The sequence below is a fragment of the Rutidosis leptorrhynchoides genome, chromosome 10 (genome assembly GCF_046630445.1).
Source record: "Rutidosis leptorrhynchoides isolate AG116_Rl617_1_P2 chromosome 10, CSIRO_AGI_Rlap_v1, whole genome shotgun sequence".
NCBI lineage: Eukaryota > Viridiplantae > Streptophyta > Magnoliopsida > Asterales > Asteraceae > Rutidosis > Rutidosis leptorrhynchoides.
The window spans coordinates 63,142,122-63,162,635 of record NC_092342.1 but is presented as its reverse complement, the minus strand read 5'-3'; the positions used below and the strand labels follow the sequence as shown (position 1 = coordinate 63,162,635).

Here is a 20,514-nt window from a genome sequence, read left to right as displayed (position 1 = left end):
GGATATGGATATTTATATTTATATATTGTAGTATAACATAGGGTTTTTAAAATTAAAGAAAAAAGTGAAAAAAGGAAAAAAAAAAAAAAAAAAAAAAAAGGTTATCTAGATCACATAGGAATTAATTTTAACACATAATCATCTATTTTTATTTTTTATATGATTTATTAATTAATAATATTAATATATCACAAATATAACTTAAATATCTCTAGAAACCTTCCAAATATAACTAAAAACCGTTAAAATATACTCGTAACTAATTAAAAGCTGTGTTTTCTACTAAATTAACACGTCAACAATTTTTAAAATAAAGGTTAAAGAAGAATGTCATGTAGGATGTTTAAAATCTTGTTTCATATAATGTATAGATAGATACATAGATTAAGCCTTTTTAGCAAAAATTATTTGATAGCTTTATAAAATTAAACCACCTTCAACAATGTGAAACCACCCATTATAACTGGGAGTTACAAAGAGAAATCGGCGAGCCTCGAAAACTAAGAGCTAACTAGAACGAGCCTCGACGAACTAAGAAGCAAATTAATCTCAATCGATCAAACAAGACAATCACAACACCACAAAGTAAATCTAACCAAGATCAGACACAAACTAACTTAGCAAACCAAAACACAAGCGAACACTAAAACGCCAAAACCTCCTCAAACACATTCATTCTTGTCCATCGTGTGAGAACCTTTCATGCTTTTTGAGATCGGCCTCATCAATTTTCCTTACACCTGCTTATAATTAACCGGCTTCCCTGCTCGAGAAAAGAACGAGAAGAGTTGCGCACCTCTGGGCGAGGATGAACTTGAAGTGCCGACGTCCGGGACCAATCTTTTTGCGCTACCAATAAGATCATCAACTTGGGCTTCTTTAAAAAGGTTTTCAACTGTCTCTCCAAAGTCGAGGTCAAAATTGTGATTCAGCAAACGAAACGAGTCATTCGAACCCGCCTTTTCATGGACTTATTCGACTTCTTGACACCATAACCACCGACAGCATTAGAGCCCATAACCTTGGAAGAAATCAAAGGTGCCCGAATCTTTTAAGTAAGATTAAACCACTCACAAAAAGCCCTTCACAAGTTAAACTTGAACAAGAACAATACGTTATTTCCACAAAGTTGCCATTAACCATATTTGAACCATGGATCGTCGCCTTCGACGACTTAGACACTTCTTGAACCAAGGGACTCGGACTAACATTAAGGCTGCCATACTGAATACCGGAGACCGAACCTCCACCATCAAGCACGACATCAATCTTAGAAACAACACCCTCTTCGGGATGAGATTCATTAATCGTATTGAGCTGAATAGAATCAAACGAAGGAACTAGACATTCTCCATATTTATTTCCCGAAACATCAATGACGCAATCAACACGAGGACCATCACCACCAACACAAAAATTAACTGGGGTTCCAAAGCCATCATCCACCAGATTCGATCCCAACATTATTCAATTCTCCAGTTCGAGAGAGACAAAACGTCTATAGAGAATTCATCACATAACACCCGATCAAGAACCGACGTGTCACCCACCTCGTTTGCCAAAACCTGGGAGGATGAGTACAACGATTCTTCCAAATCCACTTCGACATATATTCACATATATTCACATATAATCGTTTATTAATTTTTAAATTAAATATATATATCCATATCTGATTAGTTTTTAAATCAACCGCTGATATTCATATTCGATGGGTGAAATTGTCCCGTAAATTCGTCTTACAATCTAATGTTGCATATTAGTTTTTTTTTTTAACGGCAAAATATATTACTATAAATAATGAATTACTAGTCAAAGACCCGCGAATTCGCGGGTTTTTTTTAAAAGATTTGTTATAATAATGTAGAAATAACATGAGATAATAATTAGATCCGAATGTAACATTGTTAACAAAAAACCAAGTCAAAAATATATTGTCTGCTAAATATAATAAATAAACGTTATATAGGTATAACTTTCCGTTAGTGATTAAACAACTTTAATCTATTTAGGTAGTTGTGCATGGTTAGTAATGCCATCGATGTTTGTCTTATTGTGATTATGTGTTTGATTTTTTTCCAAGTAGAAATACGTAATCCATCAGCTTATAAAAAAGATGAACGTTGAATAAAAGAAAAATATGGACTATTGAACAAATTGATTAAGATGTATTCAAAATGTATTTAAATGTTTTAATAGTTTTTTACCTGATCACATAGACCACTGCTAACAGTTAATTGTTCAAGATTTTCTGACATCCGAATCGAAAAATTATTAATAATAGAAAAATCTCCTATCAACAAATGATTTGTTTGAAAAGAATTAGATAGATTATTGATGTCAGTGGTAATCTTCATTTTCTCTTCTACATCGAATTATTGCAACGCTTTCATCTTCTCGGCTTGATGTTCGTTGATTAGGACATGGTTATTGATTAACTGAAATAAAAATACATAATACTCATAATAAGTAGACATCGATAGTTTTAACAATTAAAACTAAGAATTTTTATTTTTTTTATGTTGATATAGTAATAGCTACATCTTATCAATTGACACAATTAGTAATTACATTGACTATAATTGACGGTAGAAATCCACCAATCCGCACGAATTGCGGGATATGGAGTCATGCATTTACGGAGTTATATGTGTGTTTTATTTAACTAAATGGTATGTATCGAACTTTTGACAGACAAGAAAGAAAATCCTAATCTTCGAATATATTTTTATAGGATCTTGGTTTATCTATCACTTACATGGTTTCCAACTTCATAGACCTACATGCACAAAGTTGCACATTGCTTAGTTAACTTAAAAGTGATGCTACATACCAAAATGTAAAACTTTCAACCTTTAACTTTCAACCTTTATTATATACTAACTTTTTTTACCGGCTATTTCGGCATCACCTAGAAGGGAATGAGCCACCCTCGAGATCATTTGCCACCCACACATGATCCGTATAAACCTATCCGTCCTCGTAGGCAACCAGGTAAGGAAAACCCCTAGTGGAATTCGAATCTGGCCTCCCCTAGGAGTCGAACCCAGGCACCGCAGGAATTCTACAAAATTTTGTTCCTACATACCACTCAACTAAAGGCTCGACGGTTGTTATATACTAAGTCATCTAAATAATGGGCTTAAAAACATTTTTTTGTTTTCACTTTTTCAGTCATGTTGGACCTTAACGGCGATAAAATGAAAGAAATTAAATTTATTAAACGAACATTTTTAATGTATATTGGTTCAACCCTTATCTGTTATCCATCCCACCCTACCCGCCTATTTTGCACCTAAGTGTTACTCATTAAAATCACAAACTCCCATAACCAACTCCCATAACCAGATCAATTATCAATGACCACACTACACACACCATTTATATTGAATGGAGTCACTTGCACCGATTGATCTTCAAGTGGCTCTGCCACTTAATTTTGAATGGAGTCAATTTCACCCATTGATCTTCAAGTGGCTCCGCCACATAGTAGCAAGTTAAAAAAAATCAATTTGTATTGTTTTTATATGATATACTCCGTAATTAATTAATATTTTCACGAAACCCCTAATCATCTTTTGTTCGAACCTTCCAATCACCTTTGTTTGAGTGATGATGATTTAAAAGGGTATAACCAAGGTTGTAAAAGACGCGAGTCGGGGACGCATCGGTCATGCCTAAAAAACGACGCGTCGGACGCAACGGCGACGCAACGGGCGTTGACTAACGTTGACTTTTTAAAATAGTTTTATTAAATATATATTTATATATGATATTATATAGATCAAATCTTTAAATATAAACTATATTTACAATAAACATGAACAATTAACAATTATTAACAATATTACAAAAAAAAAAAAAAAATTGACCGACTTTGACCGACTTTGACCGACTTTTTCCGAATTAGACCGACTTTTTCCGACTTTGACCGACTTTTTACCTTTGACCGACTTTTTAGCAACGACGCGTCGGTCATGCCTAAAAAACGACGCGTCGGCCGACTCAGCTGACTTTTGCAACACTGGGTATAACCATCATCTATGCAGTTCTTCAACCCAATATTATGAATTGTCCAACAGACCGTTACAATTTAAAATCTTTTTCCCACGTTAAATAACATACACTCTAAATTTAAATTCAATATTGTAGGAACATACCTTTTACAATAAGAACCATGAACTGGTTTAATACGCATCCAATTTCAATTGTTCCTGATATGCAGCCCACTGAACTTCATTAACTATTTAACTTGAACCAATAAGATTAGCTTGATTGTATATGAGTGCAATGTCAATCCTAAAACCTTGTGTGCTTCTAACACATCGGATAGGTTCACTAATACCTTCTGAGTTGTTCTCATACAATTTAGTAATCACTCCAAGATCGACTCCAACGTCTACAGACATTAACTTGTAGCAATAGAAAAATCTAAAAGTGGGTCAAAATAAATGGTACATCCCGTATTCACTTGTAGCAATAGAAAAATCAAAAAGTGGGTAAAAATAAATGGTACATCCCGTATTCACTTGTAGCAATAGAAAAATCAAAAAGTGGGTCAAAATAAAGTGGTCAACTGATGTTGAAAAGATCCAACTATTATAAGATATTATCAACCTTACAATAATAATATCAATAAAAAATATAATAGCTTATGTTATGCAAAAATTTAATTCAAGTATAACCAAAAAATGTACCACATGTTTTCTTTTTGGTACGCATACTTGTACCTATTTCAACATGCTACATCCAAGAACCATTTCCGAAACTTTAAATTCGAGCACGAAATTCGTTATTCAATATCCCTAATAGTAATTCCAAAACTTTGTATTGAATATGACTATATATGTAATTCAGGCTGTAAGTAAAACTAAAACATGATTTAAACAGATTCTAAAGAAATTAATATAAAAGCAGAACTAATAACAGATGCACTATCCGTGATTCAGTCGTTCATACTTACAGCCTCAATCAAATCACCAAAATTTCAATAATACTCCTTCAATCATTCTTTCTTCTTTAGTTCCAAGAAATACCACCAATAAACGACTTTCATACTCCATTCCCATGGTAAACAAATAAAATTCAAGAACAAAAGTCTAGCTACAAAATTCCACCAAGTAAATTACATAAAATTAAAAACAATCAAAACACACAGATCAACAAAGCAACATATAACATCCAGTCAGTTATATATCAAACAATAAAACAGATGTTCAAACCCAAAAATATGATATAGAACTTTTGATAAACATGTTTTGCCTTGTATTCACCATCAAAATAGATGTTATTTAAAGGATTTTACACTCACCCATTTCGCCATTTGACCCGAACAGATTTGGTTTGTCCTGACCCACCCATTTTTTCCATTCTTTATTAGTTACATATACTTGACTACAGTAATGTGATTAACTCATGAACATTAAAACTGCATATGATAACAATAAGACCAATGATACCTTTGGAAGTGAGTAGCAACGAATATTTGTCCTTTATGCTGTTGAGCCCATAAACTCGAAATCATCATCATCAGATACGCATTTGTGAACTGGAGTCAGAGAGTGAAAAGGAAAATTAATGATAGATATTCAAAAAAGTTTATAAAAATTTAACATCTTATTTATCATCATGGCTGACTTTTATCATCTTCTTATGTAATTATATAATTATACAACGATTCTTCCAAATCCACTTCGACATATATTCACATATAATCGTTTATTAATTTTTAAATTAAATATATATATCCATATCTGATTAGTTTTTAAATCAACCGCTGATATTCATATTCGATGGGTGAAATTGTCCCGTAAATTCGTCTTACAATCTAATGTTGCATATTAGTTTTTTTTTAACGGCAAAATATATTACTATAAATAATGAATTATAAATAAACAAGGACTTATAGCAAGAGCTAGAAAGTTCATATAGAATTTACAAACTAATCATTACAACCAACAATAAACATGAAATAATAAATAATTCAAATGACAAATTTGGCATCTTTGAAATAAGAAAAAGAAAACAATAAAAACAATACAAACCCATTGCTATCACTTTATGAAATGGTTGCAAGTAAAAACAATACCTTGTTGATCATATCATTCCATCTCCTCACAACCCTACGATTGAAGTAACACTTTGTTGATCATGTTTTCTATGTTTAACCAAGATGACATGGATTCAGACTTTTTTTTCCAAGCCATAGCTTTATCTTTCATCTCCTTACCTTTTTCTTCAACCATTAGAATGTTCACAAGGTTTTCAACCTGTTTTCTATCAACATCACTATCAATCTCCATCCCAATACCCCATTGATTACAACTAAACCAACAATTCGTCTGTTGTTCCGCGAAAAACGGCCAACAAATCATAGGAACACCACTCGATATACTTTCGATTGTCGAGTTCCACCCACTATGTGTCAAGAACCCTCCAATTGATGGATGGTTCAACACTTTTTGTTGTGGGCACCAACTTACAAGAAACCCTCTATCACTAGTCGCGTTCAAGAACTCGGGTGGCAACATTTGGGAATCACCCGAGACTAGATCGGGCCGAATAACCCATAAAAAGTTTTGATTACTGTTAGCTAGCCCCCATGAAAACTCTACTAGCTGTTGAGGTGTCATCACTGTTATGCTCCCAAAATTGACATAAACAACTGAACCATGTGCTTTTGAGTCGAGCCAATCAAGGCATTCGGTCTCTTCGATCCAGAGACTCGAATTTAGAGACTTGAGATCGTCGTTTTCCATGTTGTTTAATATCGTATGTAGCGGTCCAATTGAGTGAACTGGTGGATACATTGTAGAGAACTCATTTAACACGTCGTGTTCTAAATCGTCGAAGGTGTTTAAAATTATAGCTGAAGCTCTTTTTGCTCTAGTAGTTTGACGAATAAAGTACTTGATCATGAATTCGTCTGGATCAGTGGTTCTAATGAAAGGTGGGAAGTCCTTTAGACGTATGTCTTTCATGCTTGGTACGCAGTCGACAATCGTATCCAAGTACCCGTTGGTTAAGTCTGTAGAATCTACAGGTTTTAACAATAAAAAGTTATATAAAGTATCTGAATTAAATAATTAGTAAAAGATCACGAGTATGGGTCAAGCCATAAAACGTGGTGTATATTTGATTTATGTTTATAGCAAGTTGGAAGCATCTTTTAATAATAATAATAATAATAATAATAATAATAATAACAACGGGTATTGTTGGTCTTGGTCGTGCTTTTGAAGATGCATTGGGTCTGTTTAATAAAACGGTTGGGTTTGATATTTTAGGTAATCAGAGTGAGGTCGCTGCCCCCATACTCATGAAGAAATTGGCAGATGTTTATTTCACAAAGGTTACCGCTTCTGCAGAATTCACTTTTTCATTATCTCCCCGACAATCGGCCTTATGGAAATCGCAGCAGGGTGATCACACCTCTGCTTGGCTAAGGGCAGTCCCTATTTTGGGGTTGGGTCAGACGATGAACGCAAAGACTTACCGATGTGTGTTGTGCTACCGGTTGGGTGTTCCATTGTTCTCTATCTCGATGGCATGCTCTGCCTGTTCAAGGGTTTTTACTGGTAATATTTTCGGGGATCACGCGGTGTTTTGTGCTGGTATGGTGGGTATTAAGCATCGACATAATGTTGTTCGGGATTCCCTTGTTGATGTTTGTTATCGATCTGGGATTTCAGCGAGAAAGGAGGTTGACATTGGGTTGTCTGGAGGGAACGACAGGGCCCTCAGACCTGCAGATGTGTTACTTTATTCCTGGGATTGTGGTCGCGATGTTTGTGTTGACTTGACAGGGTCTTCTCCTTTGACACAGTCTGGGCTTTCTGACTTTGTCCCTGGACGTGCTGTGGTTGATGCGGCTCGTCGGAAGCGGGTCAAGTACGAATCTAGCTGTCAGGCGATTGGTTATGGTTTCATTCCTTTCTCATTTTCTTCCCTTGGGGAATTAGAAAAGGATGCTGTTTCTTTGCTAAAGCGGGTTCAGAAGAGTTCGATGGCGCAAGATATTGGTGCCGGTGCTGCTGCTCATATTTTTACTAGGATAGGTTTTGCTATTGCTAGAGGTGTGGGGGCTCAGATTGTCTCTAGGCTTCCCACTAATTTTTTTGTAAGTTTTAATACTTTTACGTTTATAATAATAAAATAATAATAATAATAATAATAATAATAATAATAATAATAATAATAATAATAATAATAATAATAATAATAATAATGTAGGAAAGTGGGAGTAGTTAAAATTTGTTGTCAACTTTTGGTTCGACATAGTGAAAGTAAATAGTACTAGTTTTTTTTTTTTTTTGTTGGATCTAACTAATTGCTTTTTGTTATGATACAAAAAAGTCAAGATAGGATGGCTGACAATTTTCATATGAATCTAAAATTTAGGAGACGTAATTGACAAGCGTGAATTTGTACAATGAACCTTACTAGTATAAATACAACATGAATCAACATGTAAGACACACCAAACAATTTCATAATAGAAATCTCATACTTCTCATATTTATTTCTTTGTTTATATATATGTCTTGTTGCATAGCATAGATCATTAAAGTTGTTAAGTAAAACTAAAATTATAACACGTTATCAGCACGAAGTGCTCCGTATAATCAAGGTTTATCTAAACAAGCACAAGTCACTAATCAAGGTAAGAAATTCTTTAACGATATCTTCTATTATTTATTAGTAAGGTCAATATTATTATCATCATAAGTAAAATTATATTTCTGTAATTTAACTTTTATTAACTTCACTAACATTTATATTTATGTTATTTAAGTTATATATGGTCGGTTATACCGCCTGAACTAACTTTTATTAACTTCACTAACATTTATATTTATGTTATTTAAGTTATATATGATCGGTTATACTGCCTGAATTATATTTATGTAATCTAACTTTTATTAACTTCACTAACATTTATGTTTATGTTATTTAAGTTATATATGGTCGGTTATACCGCCTGAATTATATTTCTGTAATCTAACTCTTAACTTCACTAACATTTATGATTACTTATGCAATTAATCATTATTTATTTCGTGCATACTAATGTTTATTCTTAAAATTTATTATTTATGCATAATATGTTTATTCTCTTAATCTCCGTATTTATACTAAACGTATTTATACTAAATGTATTTATAGTAATCGTATTTGTACTAATAAAATTCTTTTATTAAAATTATTATTAATACAACGAGTACATAACAGTCGTTAGCGTCAACTAACGACGTTACAACGGTCATATATACATAACGGTTGTTAACGTCAACTTACGACGTTACAACGACTATATTTTTCAAATATAAAATAAACATCTCCGTTTTCACATTTTCACAAATCAATCTTCATTTTTCCAGAATACCACTCTCAAAAAGTTTTTTTGTAAAGATGATTCACACAAGGATGATTTTTCCTATTGTATTGGTCATACTAACTATCATCATTGTTGCTAATATACCACGGGGTGAACCTATATTCTATCCTGCTCTTGTAGTTTTATCATTTGTAATCATGCCATTATTCTGTTGTTTGCTACTTATGAATTTAAAATGATTCTAATTTTATTTTATTATTTGTCTATGAATAGAAGTTGATTATGATTATGATTTATGTTGTTCATCTTTTGATAATAGAAAATGTCGAATTTGAAAAGGCTTAAATTTGTTCCTTTAGAATCAAGTGGGAACAACTACTTAACATGGGTTATGAATGTAGAAAAACATCTCGAATCAATCGGTATTTTAGAAACCCTGAATGAAAATAACAATTGTTCCGAACAAGAGAAAGCAATAGCAAGTATTTTTCTTAGCAAACATATTGACGAGTCCTTAGAATCTACATATTATATGATCGAAGATCCAAGTGTATTATGGAAAATACTCAAAGATAGATACGATATTAATTATCAAGAAATAATGGTGATCCATGAAAGAATAAAATTGAAGATATTAGTAGACGCTCTTATAAGAATCCCAGATATTCTTATTAATGGTCTGGTAACGTGGATCATCAGTCTAGTATTTCTTGAATACATGAACATCTTGTTTAGCTTTACAAATAAGTCCCAAAAGAAAAGAAAACGAGAGTGAATCTGTTAAAAATTCTTGATTAAATAAACCCTGAGCTACCTTGAGACTTGAATGGTTTGAATTTTCTATGATGCCTAGCTTGTTATATATCACTCATAAATAAATGGTTTTAGACCATAACGCATATGTTTATTAAGTGTTATCTTTTATGTACTTTCGATTGTAACTTGTTTGTAGGTAATATAATTTGATTATCTTGCTAAAATACAACTCATTATTTACTTATCTTATTTGAAGTTTTAGTATGAATCCTGCTGAAATACAACATCAATTAAATGGTAAAGACCTATGTATTGCAGATAGTGGTAACATACACACTATGATCAAATCTAAGAAATATTTCATTGATTTAAATCAAATGAAGGAATTATAAATACTATATCAGGTCTTGCAAACTTGATATAAGGAACGAAAAAGAAAAAAATTCATATTACCAAATGGTACGAATTTTCTGATAAAAATGCTTTGTTTTCTCCCAAATCAAAGAGAAATTTGTTAAGTTTCTCTGATATATATCATAATGGATATGATTATCAGTCAATGATAACCGAAAATAAGAAATACATATGTAGCACCGAAAAGCGCATATGATGAAAAGCGCAACGCATATGATTAAAAGCGCATATGATAAAAAACGCATATGATGAAAAGCACAGCGCATATGATGAAAAGCGCAGCGCATATGATTAAAAGCGCATATGGTGAAAAGGATATATGATGAAATGCACATATGGTGATTAATGAAAAAGTACATATGGTGATTAATGCAAAGCACATACGGTGATTAATGAAAAGCACATATGGTGATTAATGAAAAGCACATATGGTGATTAATGAAAAAGCACATATGATGATTAATGAAAAGCACATATGGTGATTAATGAAAAGAATATTGAGAAAGAATAACCAATGTTTCTTGAAAGAATTCAAGGTTATATATATGGACCAATTCATCCATCATGTGGACCATTTCGATATTTCATAGTTCTAATAGACACATCTAACAGATGGTCTCATATTTGTTTATTATCAAATCGAAATGTGGCATTAGGAAAGTTTCTTGTTCGAATTATTAAATTAAGAGCACATTTCTCGATTACACCATTAAAAGGGTGAGACTTGATAATGTTGGTGAGTCAACATCTCAAGCATTTTATGATTATTATATGTCTAAAGGGATTGTTATTGAACATCCAGTTGCTCATGTGCATAAAAAAATTGGTATACCTGAATCAATAATTAAAAGCATGCAACTAATAGATAGACCATTAAAAATGAGTACATAACTCTCAGAATTTATATGAGGACATGCAAATGTACATGCTGCGACTTTATTTCACATTAAACAAAGTGCGACTCATAAATATTCTCCTCTACAACTTGATCTTGGCCAAGAGCCAAATATTTCACACCATTAAGATATTTGATTGTGCAGTGTATGTTCTAGTTGCACAACCACAACGCACTAAAATGGGTCCTCAAAGGAGGATGAGAATATATGTTGGATATGAAACATATCTTTTATCTTTATAAATCCCATACATAATTCAGACACGTGTTAGCACCAGATTCCTCCTCACTAATCCTAATTTTCTCCTAATTTTGAATTAAAAAACTCGCTAATTATCTATGACTGACGCGTGTCCCTAATTAACAAGTTTATCAAGCGGTTTATGGCCTCTCTTTCTCCCTAACTGTTTACGCAGATCCACCGCAACTCTAATCTCCTTCGATCTCATCTCCTGCGATTTCAAAAATCACTCTAATCAGGTACATTCGATTACATCAATTTAATCAATTAGTTTAATCAATGATTTCTCAAGTTAGGAGAAAATTTAAATCAAAATTTTGGATGAATTGATAGAGACGAAATTGGTTGTTGGCGGATTTAATGTAAGGTATCCATCTTTATTACAAATAGAGATTTTGTTATTTCTTACGATTCCAAATTATTATTTTTTTCATATTTTTTGTTCAATCTTTATTTGTTTAGTACTTGCTCACTAGGGTTTTTTGATTTGCTATAAGGTTTGCAACTGCTTTGAATGTTCTACTAACTTATTTGTAATGATTCTTTGTTTCTTGCATATTAGGTGTTTGATGAAATGCTTGAATGAAACTAAATTTTGTTATTATTGTACATCAATTATATGTATGCAATCTGTTAACATCGATTGTTGGACATTCCTCATTTTGATTCTTTATTTATAAATATTCGTACTTTTTGATGTTTTATTAGTGTTGTGTTTTGTGTACTACTGCAGAAGAAAAAAAAAATCTTGATTTGTTGCACATGTATTGCTTAACTGATAGTGGCCAATTGTTAAAGGCGGATGAATCTTGTGATAAATTAGCTAACATTGAATATGTTTTTGTGGTTAACGGTTTGGACTACAAGATTTCTTGCAGTTACTCGAAGTTCGTCAAAGGTAATATCTTTTTTTTAAGGTAACTTAGATTCAGTTTTATTTCTGTTTACTGCTTTTCTTTCTGTACATTTTCATGTTGATTTGTTAGTTGGGATTTGGTTTTAAAAGATTATTTGATCTTTGCAAGTTTGTTTGGTGTTGAACGGACACATGATGTGAAAAGAATGATGGAGATTATTATCTCCAATTCTTTCCATTTTATACATATGACAGTGAAGAACATATGTAACCTATGATCAAGGGATTCAATGTAAGGTTGTGATAATTGGATGGTTTCCTTTAAAGTTTTTACTATTGTTCGAATTTTTAATTTTAATTTTAATTTTTATTTTTGCCATGTTAATAAATATTTTGTTTTGTTTTGTTTTACATATGCTCAACTAAATAAGCTTTACAAAGTTACCATGAAGAAGTGATAACGAGATAAAAATCATTGATACACGCATTTGATATATGGATATTCAAGGAAAGTATAAATCTCTTCAGTTACGGGTAAATCTTTTTACGGTTTTTGTTTGTCCTAATTATATTATATTTGTTGAAATGCCTTTGTATATGAAGAATTCGAAATCTTAAATTTAAATTGGGATGCCTAATACTACTATTACTTTCTGGTCATTTTATCGATGTTGCTTTAATCACAGGTATAGGTATGCTTTTTCATCATAATTTTATTCTTGATTGTTGCCCAGATTATGGTGATTAGGTCATATCATACATATAGTGTCGTTATAGTAAATGGCCATGTTGTTTCGAAGGTATATAGGTATATGTATACCTTATTATTTAAAAATATTTTATAATGAGGTTTATACATTTGGAACGTTTCGGTTTTAACCTTTTTTCTCATCATTATATGGTGATTTTGACATGGTTATAGAATCTCAAAGTAGTTGTGAAACCGATAAGCATTTAGTTAATTCAATCAAAATCCATTAAACCCTTTTTTTGTTTTGTATTTTGTTGTTTGATTTTTAAAGTATTTTGTAATATTTGTTATCGTTATAGGCTTTATTTTACAAAAGTACAATTGCGACCTTCAAAATATGATTATGTGAAAATAGATGTAAGAAGCTATGTGTTGTGGGTCACTTGCACTTCATACAACGGTTGACTCCAAGTATGATAGAGCAGTTGATGGGATCTTTGGATTCAGTCAATATTGCCCATTATCTTGTGCATTGTGAGTAGTTTTTGCTATGCTGTCACTTCTGGTATGTTGTCCACTTTGTTGTCCATTGTGTTTTTCACGAGAAAATATGTCTTATTTAGATCATGTATTATTTACCCATCTAATAATCAATTCAGGAGTTAATGAAATGCTGTTGCCACACTTATTTTCTTATATTCTTTTATATTCATATATGAGGACATTTGCAGGTGTCCATGTGGGTGCAACTGCCCTTTTTACTGACCCGATATGCTCATTGGCTATCACCACGGATGATAGTTGCTGCTCATCAACCTGGCCCTTCGACCGTTTTGATATCGAAGGTACAATCTTATAGTTATAGTTGTTTGGTGCAGTGGTTTGTGTTTTATCTTGAAATAATAATAACGAGCCTATATTAACCTCTGTTTCTTCATGATGCGCAATGACAATATCATTGAAATAACTCTATAGAATGAGCAGACAATAAACTGAAATTGTCCAAGAAGTACCATTGAAAGTGTCCAAGAAGTACCATTGAAAGTGTCCAAGAAGTACCACCGAAATGATGAGGTATGATTTTTTTCCAATGTCTTTTGGACCAGTATGCCTTAAAGATATTAAATACGTTCTTATTAAACATCTTAATTTGCATTATTTATCTACATAAATCTTATTGGTTTAAGTTATGGGCAAATTAGCAATCTTAACCCATATTAAGAGTTTTGAACCAGTTGGTAGGAGTATAATTACCACCCAATCAACCCCACTGCAGATTTAGGAGATTACAAACTCTATGGAATTGATTGACATTTTTGCTACCACATGGGACTCCTGGTTCGATCACAGGGTTCAGAGCAATTTTTCCCAGTAAGAAAGCCGCTTCCAACATCGCTTGAACAATCGCCACTTCCAACACCAGTTTTCCTTAATGGTATGTCGTTAAAGCCAATATAATCCACTTATTAAAAGGTAAATTAATATTATGCATATGATAGGTGATCTTATACATAATGAGCTTCAAGATAAATGAAGAGATGTTTGAACTGAATTGCTCTTTTAATTATAAATATAGATAGATATCTCAAATGTGCTTAAAAGAAAAAATTAAGACTTACGCACAGAGTATGTATTTTTTTAGACTTACTGCAAGGTTGCTAGATGAATGCAAAGTTAAAATTTTCTTTATCCTTCATTTACTTTAGTCTATGTTTATTTAAGTTCATTAAAGTTTTGACCATGTTCAACCCCAATTTTAATTGAATATGCTTAGTGTTCATCAACTAAATGGTGTTTAGGTAACTGATTAATTGCGGATATTTGTTGTTGTTTAACAGGTTTACAGGCTGTTGCAAGAAGTGTGTATGTAAGTGATGATGCTTTAATCACTCCTGAAATTAATGCTTTCAGCCAATTGTAGGATTTGTAAGTTAATACACAAATTTATGCATGCCATTATTTTGACCATTTACTTACTTAATATGTTCATGTGGTCTTTAGTCTTTTATTTGTGTTGTGCTTGCTACAATATCATTTGTGGAGGAGCAACATGGTAAATTGTATTGTAAGACGGTAAATTTTAATGCCTTGCATCACAAACTCACCTTATGTAAGTTGGTTATTCTTCTACCACAAGATCAATATCTCAGGTTCTATAAATTTTTTATCTGACTTTTTTACTTCAAATTAACTATTTGAGTAACTCATATCGTTTTTTTTTTGTTTTTGTTTTTGTAAGAGCATATTTGTAATGTTTTGACCTTCAAAGGTTAAATTAGCCAGGTTGGGAAATGATGCTGTGTAGAAATGTGTTTAGATTGTTTGAAAGACTTGTACATGTGGCAATATTGGGGTGATATTAGGGCAACAACAATATAACAAGGGTTACAAGCATTTTAAATTATGAATGGTGAGATTTCTTGGTAAGAAAAGTGAAGGCCTATTTGGCTGCAAGTCTGTATTTTAAAGGTCATGGGTAGACATATTTATGGGTTTAAGGATATATGACGGAAGCAAATATAGAGTAGTTTATCTACTGTTTGTTTTAAACATGAAAAGACACTATTGGGAATCATTATATGTATATTACTAAAAATAGAGTTTGATTCATTATTAGCAATATTGATGTTGTCCACGTTATTTTCTATATAAGGTGCTTTACACAATGACATAATTATGTTAGGAGAACTATTTTTTATATATGTCGTTCAACTCACGGGTTCTTAAAATCTATGTATAAACTATAATTTATTAAAGTTTTACTAATGTGTGTTGTTTACAAAAACATATTTTACTAATTCAACCATAACAATACTTTTGTCACTTTTCCTATAATATCATTATTTCATATATAAGTTTAAAAACCAATAATGTTTGCGGATGAGTCCCCGTGCAACGCACGGGCTCATAAATCTAGTTCAATTATAAGATATATTGAACCCATGACGGATGATGTTTTACAACACATTTTGCTGATTGTCATTATAATAAAAAATTGTTCCCTACATATGCAAGAACTTGCAAATAAATTACCTGATATATTTAAAGATACAAAAAGAGTGACTAAATTATATATATCAGCAGTAAATACTTTAGCAAGAACTAAAATTCCAAAAGCTGGCAATAATGTCACTCATGAGTCTTTTGTCACGTCTGAAACATGGAAGACAAATTAGTTCCAAAAATAAAAATCCTCGAAAAAGAAAAATCAGCTGATAATGAGGTAAAAGAAAGTGTTCAAGAAGAACCACAAATCAATACTCCTTATGCAGAGGAGATTGATGATGTCGATACGGAAATTGCAATCAATTATGCACATTCAAAAAATATTATGAAACCAAAATGACATGAAAAATCTTGATGAGATATTTTCATATAATGTTGCATATGACATCATGAATGATGATGATGATCCAGAACCAAAATCTGTCATGAAAAAATAGACATGATTGGGATCATTGAAAAAGAGCAATACGAGCTGAATTTGAATAGCTCAATAAAAGAAAAGTTTTCGGATCTATCGTTCTCACACCTAAAGATGTGAAACATGTGGAGTATAGATGAATTTTTATGCGAAAATGAAATGAGAAAAATGAAGTTACAAGATATAAAGCTAGACTTGTAACTCAAGATTTTTCTCAAAGACCGGGAATTGATTATGATGAAACTTATTCCCTTGTTATGGATGCAATTACTTTTAGATACTTAATCAGCCTGTCAGTTTCTAAAAATCTAGAAATGCATCTCATGGATGTTATTACTGCTGATCTTTATGGATCACTTGATAGTGATATATATATGAAGATACCTGAAGGATTTAAGGTATCAGAAGCATCAAATGCAAAACACAAAGAAATGTACTCAATTAAATTAAAAAGATTTTTATATGGGTTGATACAATAGTATAACTAATTAAGTGATTACTTAATAAGAAAAATGGTATACAAATAATCTTATTTGAACACGTGTTCTTATTAAAAAAATATATCCGGATATGTGATCATAGCCATTTATGTCGATGATCTTAACATCATAGGTACAAATAAAGAGATCCATGAAGCCATTCAACTTCTAAAGAAAGAATTTGAAATGAAAGATCTCGAAAAAACCAAGTATTGCCTTGGTTTGCAGATTGAGCATATGCCTAATGGTTTACTTGTACATCAAACAACTTATACAGAAAAGATTTTTAAAACGTTTCAATATGAACAAGGCAAAACCATTAAGTATTCCTATGATTGTTAGATCACTTAATGTTGACACTGATCCATTTCGTCCCTGTGAAGATCATGAAGATATCCTAGGACCAGAAGTACCATATATTAGTGCAATTGGAGCTCTTATGCATCTTACAAATTGTACAAGACCTGGCATTTCTTTTGCAGTTAATTTGTTTGGCAAGGTTCAGCTCAGCTCCCACCAAAAGACACTGGAATGGGATCAAACACATATCTCGATACCTTCGAGGAACTACTGATTTAGGATTATTTTATTCTAACGAATCAAAACAAGATTTGGTTGATTATGCAGATGCAGGTTATTTATCTGATCCACATAAAGCTAAATCTCAAACTGGATATGTATTCCTAAATGGAGGTACCACAAAATCATGGCGTTCTTAAAACAAACACTTGTTGCAACATCATCAAATCATGACGAAGTGATTGCATTATATGAAACTACTTGAAAATGTGTTTGGTTGAGATCAATGACACAAATCATTATTGATTCTTGTGGACTAGAACGCTATAAAAGACCAACAACTATCTTCACCAACAACTATATATGAAGATAATGCAGCTTGCATAATACAAATGAAAGAAGAGTATCAAAAGTGACAGAACAAAATATAAATGCTGACGAGGCGCCAAAGCCATAGACGGTCTTAACGGTCATAAGTTTGATGGAAAAGAATGGTATGTTGATAAGGCTCAGAAAAGACTATAAGGGAATAGGAATGGAAATAAGGGTTTGAGCAAACCATGAAGGAGATTGTAGACAAATCACAGGGGCTAAACTTGTACATAAAAGATTTAGATGATACAGTTTCAGATGAAAACTCAGATTCTTCTCATATACTCAAGATCTCGTAAAAGACAACCAGATTAAAATGAGATACGTTCAATCAACAACTCTGCTGATCTTTATACCAAAGCACTGTCAACCGCTGTTTTCAGAACACACATTCACAATATTGGCATAAGGCAAGTTCAAAAGATGTGACGACTCAGCGATGTCTACTTGAGGGGGAGTCAACTCTATACTGCACTCTTTTTCCCTTGACTAAAGTTTTTATCCCACTGGGTTTTTCTTTAGCAAGGTTTTTAACGAGGCAGTACTAGTTGATCTCTATTGAAAATAAATTGTCATCAAAGGGGGAGTGTTATGATACAAAAAAGTCAAGATAGGATGGCTGAAAATTTCCATATGAATCCAAAATTTAGGAGACGTAATTGAATGTATATCACAAGCGTGAATTTGTACAGTGAACCTTACTAGTATAAATACAACATGAATCAACATGTAAGACACACCAAACAATTTCATAATAGAAATCTCATACTTCTCATATTTATTTCTTTATTTATATATATGTCTTGTTGCATATCATAGATCATTAAAGTTGTTAAATAAAACTAAAATTATAACTCTTTAATTTCTTTCGGGAAAATTATTTTTCCTCATACTATTGCAACCTAATTTTTGTTGTTTAACGGCGAATATATATATATATATATATATATATATATATATATATATATATATATATATATATATATATATATATAGGATCCCTAAAGAACTAGAGTATGTAGAGAACTCATAGAACTCATAGATTGAACTTCAATCTATGTGGAGATTGAGCTTCAATCTATGAAAAAAAAACAAAAATCTGAAGAAGAAAAAACAGTCAATCTGCACAGAAAAAAAAAGTCAGTCTGCAAAAAAAAAAAAAACTGCAATAAAACATCAATCTGCACGCAGATTGACTCAATCTGCAAAAAAAAAGTCAATCTGCACAGAAAAAAAACTGCAAAAAAAAAAACGCATATTGACTCAATCTGAAAAAAGTCAATCTGCACAGAAAAAAGTCAATCTGCAAAAAAAAATGAAAAAAAATGTCAATCTGCACACAAAAAAAAAGTCAATCTACACAGAAAAAAATCTGCAAAAAAAAAAAACGTCAATCTGCACGAGTTCTATGAGTTCTCTACTACATTTGGTTCTCCATGAATCCTCACCATATATATATATATATATATATATATATATATATATATATATATATATATATATATATATATATATATATATATATAGGGAGAGGATACAGTGACAACTTTTTTAGTGTGAGAACTTTAGGAACTCCAAAAACACTTCAAATACACTGAAATTCGAGCAAAAAAGGTGCACGGACGAGCAAAAAAAAAAGAAATTCGAGCAAAAATCAAAAACACGGACGAACAAAAATTCCATAGTCGAGCAAATTTTTTTTTTGTTCGAATATCAGCATTTTTGTTCGACTACCCGTGTGTTCTACATTTTTTTGTTCGACTATGAAAAATGTAGAACACAAAATTGTTCGCCCGCCTTTTTTTGTTTGAATATCACTTTTTTGTTCACTCTTGTCCCATTTTTTGCTCGAATTGCTCTTTTTTGTCCGTCCGTGTCCCATTTTTGCTCGAATTACCCTTTTTTTGCTTGAATTTTCTTTTTTTGCTCGAATTTCAGTGTATATTTGAGTTTTCAGGGTTCTCACACAAAAAAGTTCTTATTTTGATCCCTCTTTTATATATATATATATATATATATATATATATATATATATATATATATATATATATATATATATATATATATATATATATATATATATAAGATCATAAAGATTCGGTGGTACATACGAACAACAAAAATTGAAAGGTCTTGCTCTGATCGTTCAACAAATTGGACAATAACATTGAAAGAGAGCGAGAACATTGAAAATGTAAATGACAGTATAAACGAATAACCACCAAACCTAAATCTAAAAATATATAAAATCGGGCACGTATCTAACGCCGCAATTACCACTACTCAAAAGCAGCACAGCTACAATGAACATCGGGCACTCCAGTGTCACCTAACTCGAGGCCTGCAAATCAAAGTAACCTCTCGTACCTGAAAAAACCACGTAATAACTCCTAAACTAGAGAACCACAAGCCCGTCGAGTAAGATCAAATCCCCGTTCGAGCAGAAAAAAGGACCCCGAGAGAAAACTCCAATAAACATCAATTTTTCGAGGTTAACTAAGTCAACACACATCGGCAACGACATCGAGTC

The 20,514-nt window shown here is 32.0% G+C and overlaps 1 protein-coding gene across 3 annotated transcripts in view; it reads right to left on the bottom strand.

The window, feature by feature from the left end:
* Positions 1 to 6,000: 6,000 nt before the first annotated feature.
* LOC139872007 (7-deoxyloganetin glucosyltransferase-like) overlaps positions 6,001 to 20,514 on the bottom strand; it is a 50,505-nt gene continuing 35,991 nt past the window's right edge. Inside the window, exon 2 of one of the 3 annotated variants that reach the window (XM_071859791.1) lies at positions 6,001 to 7,020. In XM_071859791.1, coding sequence (XP_071715892.1) covers positions 6,123 to 7,020 — 898 coding nt within the window. In that variant the 3' untranslated portion in view covers positions 6,001 to 6,122. Of the gene's footprint in view, positions 7,037 to 20,514 lie in introns of all 3 variants that reach the window. The other 2 variants (XM_071859789.1, XM_071859792.1) reach the window with 2 other exon arrangements.